The sequence below is a fragment of the Sebastes fasciatus genome, chromosome 22 (genome assembly GCF_043250625.1).
Source record: "Sebastes fasciatus isolate fSebFas1 chromosome 22, fSebFas1.pri, whole genome shotgun sequence".
In the NCBI taxonomy this organism is placed as follows: domain Eukaryota; kingdom Metazoa; phylum Chordata; class Actinopteri; order Perciformes; family Sebastidae; genus Sebastes; species Sebastes fasciatus.
This window is the reverse complement of record NC_133816.1, coordinates 22,328,203-22,348,848: the sequence shown is the minus strand read 5'-3', so window position 1 is coordinate 22,348,848 and position 20,646 is coordinate 22,328,203. Positions and strand designations below refer to the sequence as shown.

Sequence of the window (20,646 nt, the reverse complement as noted above, 5' to 3'; positions counted from 1 at the left end):
CACATCTATGGGGCTTATAGCGACTGATAATGCCTATTTAATAGCCTGACAACAGTCTAAACGGCTGCTAAAATAGCTGGTCACTGTAGTTGTTTATCTATGACGGCGCATCAGGGCCATTGTAGGTAAAAAAAATTAAAATACGGAGCCGGGGGAGGGGGGTAATAATCCGGAGATTAAAGTCATAAATTTATGAGAAAAAAACGTGGATATTCTCTGAGATTCAAGTGGCAAATGTATTAGAAAAAATCACAAATTTGCAAGATTATAAAGTCATAAATTTATGAGAAGAAACCTCTGAAAAATGGTGCAAAACCGTGGCTGTGCTAGCCAACCATCTGAATTTTGTTATTATGGCGTGTGTGTGTGTGTGTGAGTGTAAAACACCACAAGACAGCAGTCATTATAATACTGTATATTTGCAGTCAGCTCAAACCCAGAAACAGTGACAGACTGAGAGATCATCAGGAGAAAAACAAAATAATAATAAAAATAAAACAAGAAAAAACAGCTGAATGTTTGTTTCTATCTACACGGAATATCCCTTTAACCCCGATCCCCACCCGCCCCGACCGCCACCCGCCCCCCTCAACCCTCCCGTACACATTTCAAATAGTAATCAACAAATAAACAAACAAATAAAACACGCAGTGGAATAAACGAAACTGCAACACAACAGTCTGCACTCTTAGTAGGTCAGAAAATCAGGGGCAATAAACAGTTTATCGTGTTTGACATCGCTGAGGAGCGCTTGATTTCAACACCTGAAGTACTCTTTGTCACTTCAACGGGGGGGAAAAAAAAGAGTTTTTATGGAAAGTTGTGATAAAGTTTGCATTTTAAAAACAGACAAATCAAGCGCTCCTCGTCTTTTTAATTTGACAAACACCAGAAACGCGACTACTACTTCCTGGTCACGGGGGTGAAAAGGTGAAAAGTCGAAGAGGAAGAGAATTCAACGTACCTTTTTTTTTTTTTTAAGGATATAATATCGTGTCTAAAAATCACTCCATCGTAATAAAAAAAGGGTTCGTTTTTTTTTTTTAAACTTTTGCATCATTTGAGAATTTCACAGGTTATTAAGGGTGATAGAAAATACTTCATACATTGAAAAGCTGCATCCAACATTTTCAGAGAAAAAGAAAAAGAGATATAGAAGAAGCGAGAGATATAAGAAAGAGAGGAATGAAGCGAAGAGAGAGTTGGAGGTACGGAGGATAAAATAAGCCAAATGACAACATAAGGAAAGTTTTCCCATGCATTCTTTTCAGTCCCTGTACGGAAAACAAAAATGAATGAAAGACAGAAATAGCCTCCCAGCTTGTTTTCCTCCTTTCTTTTTTCCTAATATTTTTTTATTACACTTCTTTTTTTCCTCCAGTCCTGAGCTCCTCCGATTAGCTGATTACCGTCCAATCAGAGGGGGTGTTGACAGCCGGCCGATGACTGAAGTTACGTCAAATCCAGAGTTATTACTTTTCTCATTTCTTAGTCTTTTCATGAACCTGTTCTTGTCTCGTCGTCGGACGCTTCGTGTGATTGGACCGTTTTAAAAAAAGTCTTCCAATCAGATTAATCCGAACCAAGTCGATGTCAGTCCGGTCCGTTTTTCTTCCTTGCATTTGCTCGGATTTTTATTTTTTTCAGTTTTTCAAAACAAACGATGGATGTCCCGGTGCAGGGAGAGAAAAAGAGGAATGAATGGAGTGTCTAAAAAGAAGAAGAAGAAGAAGGAAGTAGAGCGAGCAAGAGAGAGGCGCGACCCCCCCAGTGAGTCCAAATCAGGGGCGAGCGCCCTCCTTTAGTAGTCTCATTGTTTCATAGCAACATCAAAAAAAGTTTGCAAAGATTTGTATCCCGCCGGGGGAAGGTGGTTGCCGTGGTGAATCCAGGTTGCCGTGGAAGCGGGCTGGTGGAGTTCTTCTGTGCAGGATTGGTGGGGAAGGTGGGGAAGGGCTTCTGGAGGCGGAGTTTCTAGAACATCATGGGGGTCTTCAGATACGACCGGGAGTCTACAAACAAACACACAGAAAGAATTTGGTTAATAAACAAAGTAATAAAACGGACATCCTCTTTGAGTGATTGTGGATAACAAGCACTAATTATGTTCTTTATCAATTAATCTAATACGAACTGAAGAAGCTTGAAGTGAAACGTCTTTAAGAATCTAAACCACCGCAGCCGGCGCGCACCGGCCCTCACTTTCATTGCGCCACGGGGTTTTGCTTGCACCCTCTGACTTGCGCGTGCGTTATACTCCTTGGTCCGTGTTTCAAGACAGGTCTGGTGGGTTGCCGACATCGCCGCAGACCCGAGGCGCCTTTTACGTGGGCCGAGCCCCGATCTGGCGGCACAACGCGGTTGGTCGACAGTCGCACCGGGAGCAGGAGGCCGTCCCCGGCGGGGAGAGATGGCACAGCGAACCCTTTGTCCATGGTGCGGCGAGTTCTGGACGGGGAGCACTGTAAAGCTGCGGCCGCGAGCCACCTTCGCCCCGAGCCTTTCCAAGCCGACCTAGAGCCGGTCGCGGCGCACCGCCTCGTATGCGGGACTCCCCAGCCTGCTGTGTGTTGCTCACACCCTCCAGCTGGCTGTTAACGAGGGTCTTTTGGCACAGAGGAGCACTCGTATCGGTACTCGGTATCGGTGAGTACCCAAAAGTAAGTACTTGTACTCGTACTTAGTCTGAAAAAAGTGATATCGGTGCATCCCTAAGTTTTAGTTAACGAAATGAACACTGCCTATTTAGCTCTTTAAGGGTCTTTTCACCTGCACACAGCGCCGTGAAACTAGACGCCTCAAACTACCGTTTGTACTGTGCCGTCATCCCCACTGTAAGAAGTTACCTCTTGTTGCTAACGACCCACAGACCAAGCTGGTGCAACTGCTTTAAGTGTAAATGTGCAGTTTTCAGTGCTCTGTTTGTTCAGCAACTTCACACTTTGATCCTGATCATTAAAGCAGGACGTCGTTGTTTTCGCTCACAGTGTTGCGTCTCGTCCTCCCTTTATGCAGCATCCGTTCTCATCTCATATCTCATATCTCCAGTTTTGCCAGGGTCGGCTCTCTCTCTTTTTCTTTCTCTCTCTCTCTCTCTCTCTCATTTCACCTCCGTCGTTCTCCTTCCGCTCCCCGTAGTGCTGTTGCTGCACCCACCCACACAGGAGCACGTGCACACACACACATATATAACAGAAACACACTTGCGTGCACACACCTTCCTCTCCCTGCGGTGTCATTGTTTTCTGCGAACGTTGCAAAGTGTTTACATTTCTGCATAACAGCAACCATAAACCTGCCCTCCCTCCTCTTCCTCCTCTTTCCATCCTCTTGCCCTCCGCTACTTTTGAACTCATCTTCCTCTGCTCTTTGTCACATCTTACCCTCTACTTGTGTCCTCTATTCGTCGTGTTTTTAAAGATATGAAACAGGTTCAAGGTGCGTTGAAATAAAAAAAAAACTTCTTAAATTTCTCTTTCATCCTGCGCTCGGCCCTCGTTTCCTCCTTCGTATTCCCTGCCTTCCCTCCTTTTCATCCCTCTCATCTCCTGCCCTTCCCTATTTTTATCACTCAGACCCCCTCCTCTCCTCCTCTTTCATCCCTCTATTCTACATGCATCCCCTCCTCGTCCTCCTCCTCCTCCTCCTCACCTCCCCTCTGCTCCCTCCTGTCCTCTATCTGTTACTCTCATATTATTTTTATCCCGACCCATTCTTCTCTCTGTCCTCTCCTGTCCTTTCTTTTTCTCCTTTAGGCAGCAGGTTTGGCCCGCTGTTTTAAAAACTCTCCTGCAACTTTAAAAAAAAGTCGCAGCTTTGATCCCCCCGCCCCTGTCGTCCTTAAAACTTAAATCTGTAACTTCATAATTTAAAGTCATCGTGGTTGAATGTTCACTACCTTTCTCACTGACTATTAGAGCTGCAAATAATACTTATTATCATCCTTTTGTTATTAATTGTTTGGTGTGTAAAATGCCATAAATGTTGAAAAATGCTCATCACAATTTCCCAGTTTACAGACATTTAAATGTCTTATTCTGCTCGACCAACAGTCCAAAACCAAAAGTTATTCATTTATAAAACTGCACATTTTCACATCTGAGAAGCCTGAAATAATGAAAAGAATATCAAAATTGTTGCAAACTAATTGTTTCAGCTGAAGTAAAAATATTAGGGCTTTCAAGTGATTCAAATATTTGATTGCGATTCAAATGATTGTCCGTAGTTAATCACGATTAATAGTAGATTAATCACACGTTTTTATCTGTTCAAAATGTACCTTAAAGGGAGAGTTTTTTTCCTCGCCAAAATTTAGCGTACGTTTGGAGCGTTATTTAGCCTCCTTCACGACAAGCTAGTATGACACCAATGGACCAATGGATTCATTAGGATTTTTAGTTTCATATGATACCATTATCTTCACTCTAACTTTAAAACTGAGCCCGCTACAACCTAAGAATCACGAGTTGCGTTAATGCGTTAATTCAATTAGTTGCGTTAAAAAAAATTTGCGCGTTATCGCGTTTAATTATTTAAAAATATCAGAAAATATATTGTTTGTTTGTTAAAAAACTTTTCTACTATTGATTTTTTCCCCAAATATCATTACGATTATCTGCGACAAGATGTGAATCCATCTGTAACTTTAGGAAGATGTATTATAATATATACAGTATTTCCTAACTAAAGCACGTGGCTAAAATCAATATCATGCTATTTAAAATGCTTTATTTTGACTAAAACTAACAGAATGAGAGTGAAGCTTTTCACGTATTTAATTATATTTTACAAAACACAAAAAGATCCTATCGCGATACGATTTCAGTGAAAGATGATTAATGATAATATGACATTTCTAAACATTTAATATTTTGTTTTCCAGGTTTCTGAAGATGTTCCTGGAGCTTTTTCTCACAGCGCTCCTCAAATCTGTTTAAAGTTTCTCCAGCTGTGAGTAACTCCTTTACTTCCTTTGTGCATTGCATTGTGGGATAATAATGTCCCATCAACACCACGTTTAAAAATCAAACATTTATTTAGAGGACTTGTTCCAGTATATCAAATATTGTATGTATGTAGTATGGAAGTGAAACAACGCTATTTTTTTTACATTTTTTTTTATAATTTTTTATATTTTATTATCTTTATTATTTTTTTATTTTAATAATTATTCTTTCTGCTCATCTCTCCTGTTTTATTCTCCTCTTTCACCTTTTCTTTTGTCGCTATTTTGTGACCTGGCAACCCCGTTTCCCTCCAACCCTCACCTCCATCCGTCACTAGAAAACACACCTCCAGCGTTAGTGTGTGTTAGTGTGTGTGCATGTGTGTTAATGTGTGTGCTGGCGTGCGTGCATGCCTGTGCGCTGGCTGTCGTGGTTAAAAATGGCGTTGACCTGCCTTGTTAAGAGTCTATCAGCTGGGTGGAGGAAATGTCACCAGGTCTCGGAACAAGGTCACATTTTTCAACTACACTCTTCCTCCTCATCCCTCGTTCTCCTTTTCCTTTCCTCCCCTTTTTCCACACCATGTTTTGCTTTTCCTCTCTCTCATTCTTCCTTTTTATTTCTACTCATCCCCCTCTCATCTTCTTCTCTGCTTTTCATTTGTTCTCATGTCTTCCTCTTGTTCCTCTTCATTTTTTCTTTTGACCACATCCCTTTCTCTCCCTCCTTTTTCTGTCCACTCTCCATCTTTCATCCCTTCTTTTCCACCTGTTCTTCCTCCCCCGATCTCTCATTTCTTTCTCTTTCCCCGTCCTCCTCATCCATTTCTTTCCTCTTCCCCTTTTTAGTTTTATCATCCTCCTTTCCATATTTACAGCATTGATCTCTTCATCTACTTCTTTTCTACCAACTCCTCATCCTTTTCCTATCTTCATCACCGTTCTTCTCTTCCTCTGGTTTTTCCCTCCTCTCATTCCCTCTTTCTCCTCCTCTCTGATCCTCCTCCTGTTCTTCCTTCCCCTCACTTACATCCTTTCCTTTTCTATCATTTGTCCTCCTCTTCTCCTCTCCTCCACTTGTTCTTCTTTCCCCCTTTACCAACTTCCATCTCACTTTACTTTTCCTCTCCCTCTTACCCCCTTTTATTCCCTTCTTCTCTACCTCCTCTTCATTGTTCCTGTCTTCCACCTGTTATTCCTTCTCTCATTTTATTTCCTCTGTACCTCCTCTGCTCCCTCTTCCTCTCCTCATTTTCATTCCTCCCCTTTCATCCACCTTTTCTTCTCCTTCTCCATCCTTTCTAAGTTCTGCTCATCTTCCTTTATCTCTTCTTCCACACTTTTTTCTCCTCGTCTTCCTTTTCCTTTCATCATCACCGTTCTTCTCTTCCTCCCGTGTTGTGCTCTCCTCATTCCCACTTTCTCCTCCTCCTCCTCCTGTTCTTCCTTCCCTACTTCCCTAACCTTTACTCTCATTTGTCCTCTTTCTTTCCTCCTCACCCCATCACTCTTTTCTCTCCTCTACCCCCCGACAGTTCTTCTCCTCCATTTCTCCACTTCCCTTTCTTCTTTCAGTCTCCTCCCTTCCTTTCCATCTTCCCTCTCCTCCACCTGTTCTTCTTTCCCTTCCGCAACTTCCATTTCACTTTACTTTACGTTCTTCCTCCCTTCTCCCACTCCATCATTACCTTTTTGTCTCCCCTTTTATTCCCTTGTTCTCTACCTCCTCTTCGTCGTTCCTGTCTTCCACCTGTTATTCCTTCTCTCCTACGTTTGTCCATCCTTTTCTTCTGCTCCCTCTTCCTCTCCTGATTTTTTTTATCCTTTCATTCCTCCCCTTTCATCCATTGCTTTCTTCTCCTGTTCCTCTTCATTTTTTCTTTTGGCCACATCCCTTTCTCTCCCTCCCTTTTCTGTTCACTCCATCTTTCATCCCTTCTTTTCCACCTGTTCTTCCTCCCTCTATCTCTCATTTTTATTTTCCTGCCATATCTTACTTCTCTTTCTCGTCATCCTTTTCTTTCCTCTTCCTCTTTTTAGTTTCCTCACCCCCTTTTCCATATTCTCACCACCACTTTCATCCATTTCTCCTGCTTCTCTTTATCCTTTCTCTCTTCCTCCCCCTCGTTCTCTCTGTCCTACTCTTCCTCACTCATCTCCTTTGCCCTCTCTTCTTCCTCACTTTCTTCCCCCGATCTTCCTCCATCTCTTCTAATATTTTCACCGGCCAATTAGTCTTTAAACAGCCGAGAGAAACCGATCTTTTCTTTTTAACTCTCTCTCCTTTTTCCTCCCCTTCCTCTCTCCACGTCTCTCACCCTCCTCCTCCTCCTCCCCTGCTCCTCGTTTCTCCTCTCTCTCTCTCCCTCTCTTTCTGATTGTAATGCGATGTCTTTCTTTGTATTCAGCAGTTTTCTCCTCACTCGTTAATTAAGAGTGTGGAAGGTGAGAGAGGCAGGGGAGAGGTGTGTGTGTGTGTGTGTGTGTGTCTCTGTGAGTGTGTGAGTGTGTGTGAGTAAACCACCGTAGGTGCAAAATGCTTTTATGGCAGCAGAGATGAGTGTGTGTTTGTCAATGTGTGTTGTGTGTGAGCAAGGCAGCAAAGGGGTCCTACTGGGCCAATCAACATTAATGAAATCAGGTGTGTGTGTGTGTGTGTGTGTTTGTCGGAGTGCTTGGCTTGCAGAAGAGAGGGGATCTAAAAGGGGTCTAAAGAGGAGAGAGAGCTAATTAGAGTTCCCTGTCTCACCAGAGTGTGGATCAAACACACACACTAAAATACACACCTACAGGTACAGAGTGCACACACACACACACACAGGTTAAGTGTGTGTGTGTGTGTGTGTGTGTGTGTGTGTGTAGATATTCATTTATACACACTCAGTTTCAAGTGAAGGTTTTCAATGTCAGGGAGGACTGAGCACAGCTGGTGGAAAGAGGACGACACATGCATACTAACACACACGCGTCAGTACTGTACTTGTGAGGACCCTCATTGGCATAATGCGTTCCTCGAGTCCACAACTTTAACCTCATTTAACAAGAGTCTTAACCCGTCCAACAAGCTTGTGACGAAAGTGAAGACCGGACATTGTCACTTTCCCAAAATAATACAAAAAAACATCATGAATAAATGTCACTTTTTAAACTGTCCTTGCTTACAAAAATATACTCCATTTCTTTTTAGGACATTCTATACTACTACGCCACGCTAGTTCAAATCCGAAAGTCACACTAACACAAACAAACAAAAATACTTTTTTTTTACGACATACTACTATGACTTTTTTTTTTTACATTTTTCTGCCATACTATATCATGAGTTTTATGACTTTTTTTAATGCGTATTATACTTACATTTTTATGACATACTATACTAAACTGCACTCACTACCAAAATGTACTAATTTTTCAAATCATCCCCACCCTAGAACAATGTTCTCATTTTCCCAGAAACTCCTTTTTTCCCCCTAAAATGTCCAAAATATCACCATTTCCCAATATATATCTACCTTCTAACAATCTTCTCACTTGCAAAACATGTCTCTACTTTCCAAAACAACTCATCAATTCCCAAAAATGACCTCAGCCTCCAGGTCTACAATCCGGCTTAGTCACCAGCACAAATACACAACCTACTTAAAGCACAAATATCCACACTTATACACACTGACATGAGCCCAATGAAATATTTCCACACACTCACATGTGTGTCTGATAAGGTGCACACATCAAAGGGAGGCCACAGTGTCTCTGCGTCTGCTTAATGTCTCCACTAATCTAGCCTGGGCCCCAACACACACACACACACACACACACACACAAACACACATATGCCTACCACGTGTGTGTTAGTGTGTGTGTCTACAAACATGTAACTCTGCCTTTGAACACACTTGCGTACAGTGTCATATCTGTTAATGTTTGTGTGCGTATCAGCATGACTCTGCATGAATGAGAGTGTATCTGACTGTGTGCCTGTTTAATGATTTTTTTTTATAGTGTGTGTGTGTGTGTGTTTTCAGGTACCTTGTACAGCGCCGTTGTCTTGCTGGTTTCCATTAAGTTCAGGTTTATCCTCGGCTACAGCAGCGTCTGGTATGAAACACAAAGACAAGACAGAGTCTCAGTAGGTCGGCCAATAAAAAAAAAAAAAAAAAACAGCACCTTGTTACTGTGTGCAGGTCAAAAACAAGCTGGATTTACAAAGAAGCCACGAACACGTCCATTTGTCTGGAGAATTAAAGAGTTTTGGATGTTATTTAGTTTGTGTCTCTTGATGTGAATTGTCAAAGAACTTCAACTGAGCTGTAAAAACTAATTTTTGGGATATTAGAAACATAAAATTGGCTGCTTCCTCACAACAAATTCACTGAGAAGTTTTGTCTGTTTGTTATTATTGTTATTAATCACCCATAAAGATTGAAGTGATACTGTTCCCAAAATATGTTGAGTAACACTTGAACTGTGGCTTTAAAATGTTCTTATTTCTGTAGAGCAGCAACTAATGATTATTTACAATTATCGCTAATCTGATTATTTTCTCAATGAATTGTTTAAAGGTCCCATATCGTGCTCATTGTCAGGTTCATACTTGTATTATGTGTTTCTAATAGAACATGTTTACATGCTGTAATGTTAAAAAAACAACGTTATTTTCCTCATACTGTCTGCCTGAATATACCTGTATTCACCCTTGGTCTGAAACGCTCCGTTTTAGCGCATTTCAATGGAATTGCGTTGCTAGGCAACGGCTTGGGTCCATGTTTACTTCCTGTCAGCTGATGTTATTTACATACAATGCAACAGGTAAATAAACTGGGACACATTTAGAATGTTTACGTTTAAAACCGTGTAATGGTCTAAATATTGTATATTTGTCACAAATGGACAGAAATCCTGACGGCTTGTTTCAAATGCACAATTTCTGAACACGGGCTGTGTGTGTTTTTCCGTATGTTGAGCGTTTTGATAGTTTAACGGTATTTATATAGAACTTAAACCTGTTTTATAATATAAAAGACATGAAAATCTCACTTTTCACAATATGGGACCTTTAAGTCTATAAAACATCAAAATATGCAAAAAACAATTAACCCAATGTGACGTCTCCAAATTGCTTGTTTCGTCTGACCAACAGTCCAAAACCAAAATATATTCATTTAACAATCATATAAAACAAAGAAAAGTGGGGCTGTCCTCCACCAAAGAAATTCTTAATCGACTAACACGTGGTTTTTAATTAATTTAATTGACAGATCTGTGAAGAATCACACAAAAGCACCACTTTAAATCTTGTGTTTACCAGAGATGTGCTCATAAATTTTTGGAAATAAGTCACTCAGCATGAAAAAAAGCAAAACAAATGACTAATAGACTGAAGAAATCTTATCAACTAAGAACAAAACAACCGATTAGTCGACTAATCAACAAAGAGGAGGAGAGAAAAGCATCAAATCTTCTAATCTGAGCAGCTGGAACCAGCGAGATAAAAGAGTTAAAGTATATAGTACAGTATTCGTCAACTGTCCTGGTTTACTTCAGCATTAGTTTGCAGTAAAGCTACACGGACGAGATCAACAGCACATTTCCTGCCGCTGGCGATTACACTCAATTTTATGGAAGAAAGACAGAAAAACAGCAGCAGCCTGTTTTTAAAGAGCTTCAGTCAACAACAGCTCGTATACAACAAGTGTTGGTGAAGGTAAACACACGGCTGGAAACCGATGCCGAGAGGAAGGAAAACTATCCAGAACCATGACCCCCTCCAAAACCTGGTTTTACTTTTCCAACTGTCCTCGTTTACAAAAATATCCTCACTCACTCCCCAAAAATCATAACACCTTCTAGAAACAACAGTTTGAAAACCTTCGTTAGCTTTCCAAAAGATGTCCTTGATTTTCAAAAGGTCTGCACTTCCCAAAAGATGTCCTCATTTCCAAAGATTTATATCAAAGACAGGAAGAAATAAGATCAACATTAAGAAAGAAACATGTTCTCAAACCAGTGAGAAGCAAAGTGAAAAACTGAAAGACAATAAACGTAAATTAGCTAAAATATAATCGAAAGAAGCCAAACTGAAACAATAAAAAACAAGATGTAAGAAAGATACTCAACAAACATTTAAGAAAGCGAGCAAACAGATTTTAAGAAAACGGATGTAAAAGACGAAGAACACGGCGTCATGGTCGTACCGTTCTTGTTGTTGTTGGCGGCGTGCAGCGGCTCAGGAGACGGGGAGGACGAGGACGAGTGCTTCAGGGCGTCCTCCACCCTCTCCCTCCTCTTCGACTCAAACTCCAGCGCCTCCTGCAGCTTCCTCTTGGCCTTCTTCTCCTTCTTCAGACGCTTCTGGATGGAGGCTGACGAGGGAGGAAGACGAGGAAGAGATCAGATCACTAGGGCTGGGACGATTCACCCATCAACCGATTCCATACTATCATGATACCTGGGTGCCGATTCGATAAGTAGTGCGACTTGATTCGACTTTTTTAACACTAGACCATAGGGAAAAAGTTGATTCATACACTTCTAGGGACTTTTACTTTGGAAAATATCTAAATTTATACAGTAAAAATGTTTTAAATTATCAAGTTAGCATGCAGCTTTAGCCGTGATGTCTAGCTCTGCTTTTGCAATGTGTGAGACCCATAGTGTTTCCATACTTTACTGGATGTGGATTTAAAATATGAGGGTGCATGTCGTATCCACTTGGACTCTCCACTGCTTTCTACTTTATCGCTCGCTGCGGTTTGTTTTGGTTGACGGATACGGAACAGATATGACGTCATGTTACTCAGACTACAACGACAAAAGCGGTAACTTCCTTCTACCTCATCATAGACTCAAATTAAGCAAATAGATTCTGGCATTTGTCCCACATAAAGGTGCAGACAACTTTCTACTCAAGAAAACTAAAAAATGTTCTGAAGTTCCAACCATTTCTGTTAGTGCTCTATGTTCTGAATGTAAAACTATAAATGTGTCCCTGTATCATTGTTTAAAAACATGTGAAATGGTGGTTTTATGGCGTTAATGTTAACCTCTGCTCTGTAGTTCGGAGGTGAGCTGTCGTTCAAGACTCTCTCTCATCTCTCGTTCTCTGTAGAGCTCCATCTTCAGCTCTCGCTTTTCCGCCTGGATGTGTTTGTCCTGAACCCGGGCGTTCTCCACCGCCACCTTCAGCAGGCCCTGAGAGAAGACGATTACAGGAGGAAGAAGAAGAAGAAGAAGTAGTTTGGTAAATCTTCACTGTAAAAAGACGTTGATACCTATTGAATCCTCTATCTAATCCAGACGACATGGATCCTACCTGTATGTTGGTGAGCAGGGTCTCCACTGACGACAGGCCGTCGGCGAATAGGAACGGAGCGGGGAAGCCGGGGGGCAGGGCCTGAGCCAGCGAGGACTCTTCTGTGAAGAACAGTTAACAACATTAACATTTATGGCGATTTGGGTTTTTATGCCATTTTCATAACAAACTCTACTATGACGTTTTATGTCATAAAATGGCACACTATACTGTGAGATTTGACTTTTTTATGACATACTATAACAGTATTTTTGTACATTTTTAGGACATACTATACTATGACATTTATGACATTTTTGTGACATATTATACTATAACTTCTTTTTACTTTTTTATGACATATGACATTAATTATGAATTTTTATATAAAAAAATGTTGTGACCTACTATACTATGATACCATGTTTTTATAACTTTTTATATATATTTTTTTATTATATTTTTATGAAATAGTATACTATAACATGAATTATCACATTTTATATGATATTTTGTATGGCTTACTATACTGACATTTTTTTTTTTTTACTTTTTGTGACAAACTATAACAAGAGATTTTATGACTTTAAATGACATTTTTGTTGCCTTCTATACTATGACATTTTTTACGACATACAACAATATGAATTTTTTTTGTTACTTTTTTACGACATACTATACTATGACTTTGTATGACATTTTTGGACTTTTTTTTACGACATACTACACATTTAATTTTTTATGAAATTTTTTATAACATACTATACGATGACTTTTTATGACTGAAAAGTGCTCTACAAATTTAAAAATAAAAGTATTATTATTACTACTTCAAAAACAAATAAAGAAGGACTTTTAAGCCGTCCATGAGCTCCAAAACCTGCATATTTTTTATGTTTTTATTTAGCTTCTATTTCGGTACTGAAGTGCATTAAAGGTTAGCGAAGCTCAACATAACATCTGCTTAATTAACTGTTTCCACCAGTCTTTATGCTAAGCTACGCTGAATGTAGCTTTACATTTAAAGCACACACAAGTATCAATCTTCTCATCTAACTCTAAGGAAGTAAACACGTGTATTTTCCCAAAATGTCGAACTATTCCTTTAATAGTCAATAAATTATGACAAAATGTTTCTGAGATGTTTTCCATCAGCGATACGTCGTGACGAGCTTCGAGTGAAGTTTATGAAATGTTGATGTTTACTAAGGTATAAAAGGCAACGAAGCAGCATCAGAGAAATCAATTACACACACACACACACACACACATAGAGAGGTCGTTAGTATTCAGACAATCATGTGTGGTACTAATTGGCAAGGATTAAAGACATCCTTGATTTGTGTGTGTGTGTGTGTGTGTGTTCATTGCGAGTGCGTCACAGTGTCTGATCAGCCCTTAATGCCTAACACACTGACAACTGGGTTAACTCTGCTGTGAAATTAACGCTGATTAAGATGCACTCTAACACACACACACACGCACACGCACACACCATCTCTTTCCCCTATCTGCCACTTCATCCATACATCCCTTTACTCCACCTTTCCTCCCTCTCGTATCTTTCTTCATCACCTTTTCTCCACTTCCACTCTTGTTTTTCCCTCGTCTTCATCTTTACAACCTTCTTCTTATTCTCTTCCCGTCTTTCTTGTTAATTACTTCCTTTACTTCATTTCTCCCTAAATAATTCCGATATTTTCTCTTTAAATCAAGTCAATACAGCCGTAACCCTGTGACACCAAACATCCACTGTACTTTTAACATATATTTATATCTGTACATAGTAGTCAAATGTTTAAGTTTTACTTTTGTATGTGTATTTCTGTAAGAGCAAAAAATAACTGGAGTAAAATTCCTTCTATGTGTTTAAATACTCCAATAAAGCGGATTCTGATTTATATTTATAGTCCCAAAATCACAAATTTGCCTCAAAGGGCTTCTCTCTATTCTTTTATCTTTCCCCCGTGAGTTCCTTCTGTTCCTTTCCTGAGAGCGGAGGGGATAAACGGGGGATGAAGGGTGAGTACAGTAAAGGACAAACCGGTAGAAGATGACGTGGTGGAGAGGAGAGAATATGACGAGGGAAAACTGGGATGAAATAAAAAATGGAGGAGTAGAGAGGAGGGGAAGAATACGGAGAGGAAAGAGGGAGCGTTTAAAAGGATTAAAAAAGAAAAGGATGAAAAGAGGGAGAGGAAAGGATTACAAAAATGAGAGGAGGGAGGAGTAAATAGTGAAAACAGGAAGAATGAACTCTGGTTTTGGTGTCAGAATAATGTTTCATTGGGAGTTTAACCTCTTTCACAGTGTGTTTTCAGTTAATCAAGGTGAATTGTAACATTTTGGTCGCCAAATGTCTTATTCAGCGTTCGGTCAGCTCCACCCGCTAGCGTCACTTCTAGTGGCAAAAAAAACAAGATGGCGACGGCCAAAATGCCGAACTCAAGGCTTCAAAACGGCAATCCACAAACCAATGGGTGACGTCACGGTGACTACGTCCACTTCTTATACACAGTCTATGTCAGTTCGGTTGTACTTAGCTCCACCATCTCATGTCACTTCTGGTTCCAGAAAACAAAGATGGCGACGGCCAAACACCAAGATGGCGACGGCCAAATACAAAGATGGCGACGGCCAAAAACTAAGATGGCGACGGCCAAACACCAAGATGGCGACAGCCAAAAACCAAGATGGTGGAGACCAAAAACCAAGATGGCGACGGCCAAACACCAAGATGGTGACAGCCAAAAACCAAGATGGTGGAGACCAAAAACCAAGATGGCGACGGCCAAAAACCAAGATGGTGACGGCCAAAAACCAAGATGGTGGAGACCAAAAACCAAGATGGCGACGGCCAAAAACCAAGATGGTGACGGCCAAAAACCAAGATGGCGACGGCCAAAAACAAAGATGGTGACGGCCAAAAACAAAGATGGTGACGGCCAAAAACCAAGATGGTGGAGACCAAAAACCAAGATGGTGGAGACCAAAAACCAAGATGGTGGAGACCAAAAACCAAGATGGCGACGGCCAAAAACCAAGATGGTGGAGACCAAAAACCAAGATGGCGACGGCCAAATACCAAGATGGTGAGGGCAAAAAAAAAATGCCGAACTGGAGGCTTCACAATGTGTGACATCACAGATACCACGTCTACTTATATCCAGTCTATGTCAGCGACATCTCAACACTTTGACTCTCACGTCCGGCCCAGAGAAGCTGAGTTTCTCTCCTTTTATTCTTTCAGGTCTTCGCTCCCTTCTTTAAGAGCGGCAGCAACAGATCTGTGTTATTGATTTTAAAAGGGAAGCGTCCCCTCTGCTGCTGCTGCTCCTGCTGATGTCTGCAGTGCAGCTCCGGAGAGGACGGACGGAGAGAGGAAATGAAGGGAAGAGGTGAAGAATTAGCTGAAACAGAATGTGTTATAAGAATGGAAACTACTGAGAGTGTGATGGAGGGAGGAGAGGCCCCCACATGCTTTTAGTGTGTGACCCCTTGACCCCTTTTAGCCTTGCCTCCTTCACTTAGCCTCACCCCCTCCCTCCCTCCCTCCCTCCATCCATCCATCTATCTATCTATCTATCTGTGCCTCCCTCGTTCACTCCTCTGATTGATGGCTCAGAGACAGGTGATCAATAGGAGGGGCTGAACATCCTGACGCTTCTGTTTCTCTATTTGTGTGTGTCTCTGCGAGTGTGTGTTTTTGTCACTGTGTCTCTATGTGTGTGTGTGTGTGTGTGTGTGTGTGTGTAAATACAGTAGATGAGGAAAGCCCTCTAAGTGAGGACAATTTGTCAGTTGTCAAAACGAAATGGGTGAGGGTTTAGATTAAGGAGGGTAATGGAATATCTGCACTTATATAAGAGTATGTGTGTCTTCTGTTGTTCATTTAAGAGAATACATTTTTGTGTGTGTGTGTGACGGTGTGTGTGTGTGTGTGTGTGTGGTCCAACCTTTGTCCTTTGTTATTTTCTTGATGGGTGCAGCAGGGTTGGTCATCGCAACATCTGCATCAGCTGACACCAATCCTGTTGAAAGAATACACACGGTGAGTTCGTGCACGTGTGTTGGTGCATGAACACACTATGTTTGCATGCATGTGTGTGTATACACATCTGCAGATGCATGTGTGTGAAGTATTTGTATGTGCACCTTTAAATGTGTGTTTTTACATACAGTAAAGTATATGCATGTATGTACTATATGTATGGAAGCAAGTATTTATGTGTTTAATTGATTCTAGATATAGATAGATAGATATACTTATTTTATTTTACTTATCTTATTTACTCATTTTACTAAATGTATTCTACTTCATTGTAATTCCATTAAGCATTGGTGCTAGAAATAGTACTTTTTGATTTATACACTTGACTTTTTGTAATTTTGAACAATCTCTGGCGCAAGAATTTCCTTCGGGATTAATAAAGATCTATCTTATAGGCATATGCAGAAAAATTAAGATTTTCCAAAGTGTTTTGTCCAAAAGTTAAAGATATTCAGTTTACTATTATAGAAGACTAACGAAAACAGAATATATATATATATATTTAAGAAGTACATTTAATGAAAACACTGTTGAGTTTCTTAAGTTTCTTTTGACTGACTAATGGATGGATCGTTGCAGCTCTGATCTACGGCGTGTGTTTGTCATACTGGTGCGTACTGGAGTTTGGTGTGAATGTACCGAGTCTTTCGGGCGAGCTGGAGGCCGAGCTGCTGGGCTGCGACTGCAGAGGAGTGTTGGTCTCATCAACAGATGGAGAGAGAGAGGGACTGTCACACACTCTCTCCTGGAGAAAGAGAGAGAGAGAGAGAGATGAATGAGTGAGTGAGTGAGGTGTAAATAACATTACTGATGTAAGATCTGAATCATTTTAATATTGTTACTATGGGGTTACCAGTGACTGGCACGGATTAAAGAGAGGGCACTGCCATGTTGGAGATATAGCATACAATAAAGTAATAAATAATACATACAATAAAAAAAGATACATGTAATGGAATTCATATTTATCCTGAGGGATGAAAATATCCTCTTTGTCTTCAGGCGACTACTTTTATTTCTACTTTTGCACATGTTCTTGATCATTTTAACACTACAGTTCTTTTTATTTTAAAACATATATAGTACTCTATTATTTGTATTTCTATTTTATATTTATGATCATTGACTTTTGCAGTTCTTGTTTGTTCTTTTCTCTTACTATGTTTATTATGAATGTTAAGGCACATTATTTATGTCTCTCTGATTCTGGTCTCGCCAGCTAGATCTGAGTCATTTGGCTTTGCTAGAACCTGTAAAAAGAATATTAATAATAACAATAATAATAATGTAAAATACCAAAACGTATAGACTAAAAGTAAAAAGCAAATAAGTCTTAATCTTCACTCATTCAACTGTGAAAAAGTCCACTACAAGTAAAAGTCCCGAATTCCAAACCTTACTTAAGTAAAAGTACTATCCGAAGAATGTACTTAAAGTACTTAAAGTAAAATTATTTATATTGTGTTATGTCATATCTACCCTTAACTGTTCTTTCTATATTCTGTATATTAATCTTTTGCACATTACTGTTGTTTTGCAACGTCAATAAAGTAAATGTTCTTTATCGAGGAGTTCCTCAGGGAACCTCCTGGGGTCCTCTATGGTTGTCATTTAAAACCTTTTTTTTTTGAGAGTGTAAATGTGTACGTGTTTTTTACCTTGATGACGGGCGCCCGGTGTACGTGAGTGTGTATCTGCTGGGCTGCGGCGGCCATGTTGGCGATGGTGTTGAGGTGGTTCATCTGTGACATCGCCATGGCAACAGACGCAGGCGGCAGGCCCATGGGCAGCAGAGGGTGGGGCATCATCATGAAGGGCAGGTCCAACCCTGATGGAGAGAGACATCACATTATCATCTCAGATCACATCCATTAACTCATTATCTTAATCTGCAATGTACAGTTTATTTTGCAGTGAGGTTTATATCATATAATAGACAATTGTTGGGCTTTTACTGGCTCTAGTATTTGGATCTTTTCTGTGTGTTTTAATGTGTTTAATCATTTTATACATTTTGCATTTTTCAGTAAACTGTGAAATGAATCCTTTGTGAGAGTAACAGAGAGAGAGAGAGAGAGAGAGAGAGAGGCTGGATGGTGTCTGTGAACTTGTGTTGAACTTAACCTTGAGGAAAGCGAGAGGGAGAGGTGTCACCTCAGTGTCAAATGTCTCGCTAATAAAAGTTGACAAAGCAGAGGAGGAGGGAGAGAAAGAAAGGAAGAGGAGAAAATGTGGAGGTCAAAGGGTTAAAGGGTGAGGAGGCGAAAGAAACAGGAGGTCGTTTTTTTTGTTCTTTCGTCTCTTTTCTTTCCTGTCTGTCTTTTTATTTCAATATATTTTATTTTATCCTCTTTTTTTCTTAATTTTTCATTCTTTCCTCACCTCTTTTCACTCATTTCTCTCATAGTTTCTATCTTTCCATCTCTGAACCGCTCTATTTTCTAGTTGTGCATTTTTGTTAAATCTTTATTAGGGCTGTCAATCGATTAAAATAGTTAATTGCAATTAAAATCACATTTTTGATCTGTTCAAAATGAACCTTAAAGGGAGATTTGTCAATTATTTAATACAAATATGCTGCTTTGTGCAAATGTATGTATATATTTATTATTGTAAATCAATTAACAACACAAAACAATGACAGATATTGTCCAGAAACCCTCACAGGTACTGCATTTAGCATAAAACAATATGCTCCAATCTGGCAAACTGCAGCCCAACAGGCAACAACAGCTGTCAGTGTGTCAGTGTGCTGACTTGACTATGACTTGCCCCAAACTGCATGTGATTATCATAAAGTGGGCATGTCTGTAAAGGGGAGACTCGTGGATACCCATAGAACCCATTTACATTCACATGTCTGGAGGTCAGAGGTCAAGGGACCCCTTTGACAGTTTACCCTCACCAAAATTTAGTGTATGTTTGGAGCGTTATTTAACCTCCTTCACGACAAGCTAGTATGACATGATTAGTACCGATGGATTCCTTAGATTCATATGATACCAGTATCTTCACTCTAACTTTAAAACTGTTGCGTTAAAGCGTTAAAGAAATTAGTGGCGTTAAAACAAATTTGCGATAACGCGTTAACTTTAACAGCTCTAATGTGTTTCTTTATCTGTTTCTCTTTCATTCCCTCCCTTCCTACTCTCTCTTTCACACCAACAACGCTGCATTTGGGGAGCCGTTCCATTAACTTTAATTCATCCTTTAACCCTGAACCTCCTAAAAGCACAACCTTGACATTTGACCTCTGACCTCAGACCCTTTAACCTCAAATGAGCCCCCCCCGTTTTTCAAAGGCAAACTCCCTCAAGATGAACACTCTTGAGAGAAGTCGCCTCAGCTGTCGGGAACACAGGGAAAAAAAAGAAAAAAAAAGATGGCAGCGGCTGCTTTCATTCCAATGAAACAATAACACTGATTGCTGTTGTCGTGACGACTGAAGTGATAGAATAATCAATGTGAGTGTTTGTCGCCTCCCGCTGCCCAGCCTGTGTGTGTGTGTGTGTGTGTGTGTGTGTGTGTGTGCGCAAACACATTACTTCTGCAATAAGAAAAAGAGCGAGCATGAGTGTGTTTGTTTGTTTTTGCGCTTCTGTCAATATATGTGTGTGTGTGTGCGTGTGCGTGTGTGTGTGCGTGTGCGTGTGTGTATGTGTGTGTGTGCGTGTGTGTATGTGTGGTGTTGATGAATTGAGTCATTTAGTAGAGTGTGTGCTGATTAATCCAGGCGGAGTGTTAATACAGGAGATGGGAACAGATTAAATGGCGTACATTAACAAATATTGCCACCGCTTTAAACACACACACACACTCTCTGAACGTGTGTGTGTGTGTGTGTGTGTGTGTTTGTGTGTGTGTGTGTGTGTGTGTGTGTCCTTCTCCCATGTAGTTTTGTGCCAGGATCTGACTACACGGTATTTTTGATGGTTACGATGGTCACTATGTCATATTAGACGATTGAGAGTCATAAATTCTTGTCGTGACTTGGCTGCGACACATGACAGACGACACGTCGGTCCCCCGTTCTGACAACACACACTCTCCCGGCACCTTAATATATACGGACTTACCGGGGCTCAAGCCCCCACACCCCGGGCCCAACCATGTAAAGGGTCAAGTCAATTTACAACAACTTCCTGTTTCCTGTAGGTGGTGCTATGACTATCACTCATAATGGCACGTATATGTCTTCAGGCCTGGACTCTTATCCAGCTTGTGACATTTGGGGCAGATCGGACTATGTAAAGTCAAGTTAAAACAGCCTCCTGTGTCATATCGAAACATCGGAATTTGCCACCACAACAACGCCGTTTCGCGAAAACACAAAAGCTTCGCAATTTTGCATCGTGAAGG

The 20,646-nt window shown here is 40.5% G+C and overlaps 1 protein-coding gene across 4 annotated transcripts in view; it reads right to left on the bottom strand.

The window, feature by feature from the left end:
- Window positions 1-400: 400 nt before the first annotated feature.
- LOC141760896 (dachshund homolog 2-like) overlaps window positions 401-20,646 on the bottom strand; it is a 99,441-nt gene continuing 79,195 nt past the window's right edge. The window contains exons 5-12 of one of the 4 annotated variants that reach the window (XM_074623996.1): window positions 17,946-18,115; window positions 16,906-17,032; window positions 16,193-16,267; window positions 12,258-12,358; window positions 11,989-12,136; window positions 11,140-11,307; window positions 8,975-9,040; window positions 401-2,012 (exon numbers count right to left, since the gene is read on the bottom strand). In XM_074623996.1, coding sequence (XP_074480097.1) covers window positions 1,975-2,012; window positions 8,975-9,040; window positions 11,140-11,307; window positions 11,989-12,136; window positions 12,258-12,358; window positions 16,193-16,267; window positions 16,906-17,032; window positions 17,946-18,115 — 893 coding nt within the window. In that variant the 3' untranslated portion in view covers window positions 401-1,974. The remainder of the gene's footprint in view (window positions 2,013-8,974; window positions 9,041-11,139; window positions 11,308-11,988; window positions 12,137-12,257; window positions 12,359-16,192; window positions 16,268-16,905; window positions 17,033-17,945; window positions 18,116-20,646) is intronic. The other 3 variants (XM_074623997.1, XM_074623998.1, XM_074623999.1) reach the window with 3 other exon arrangements.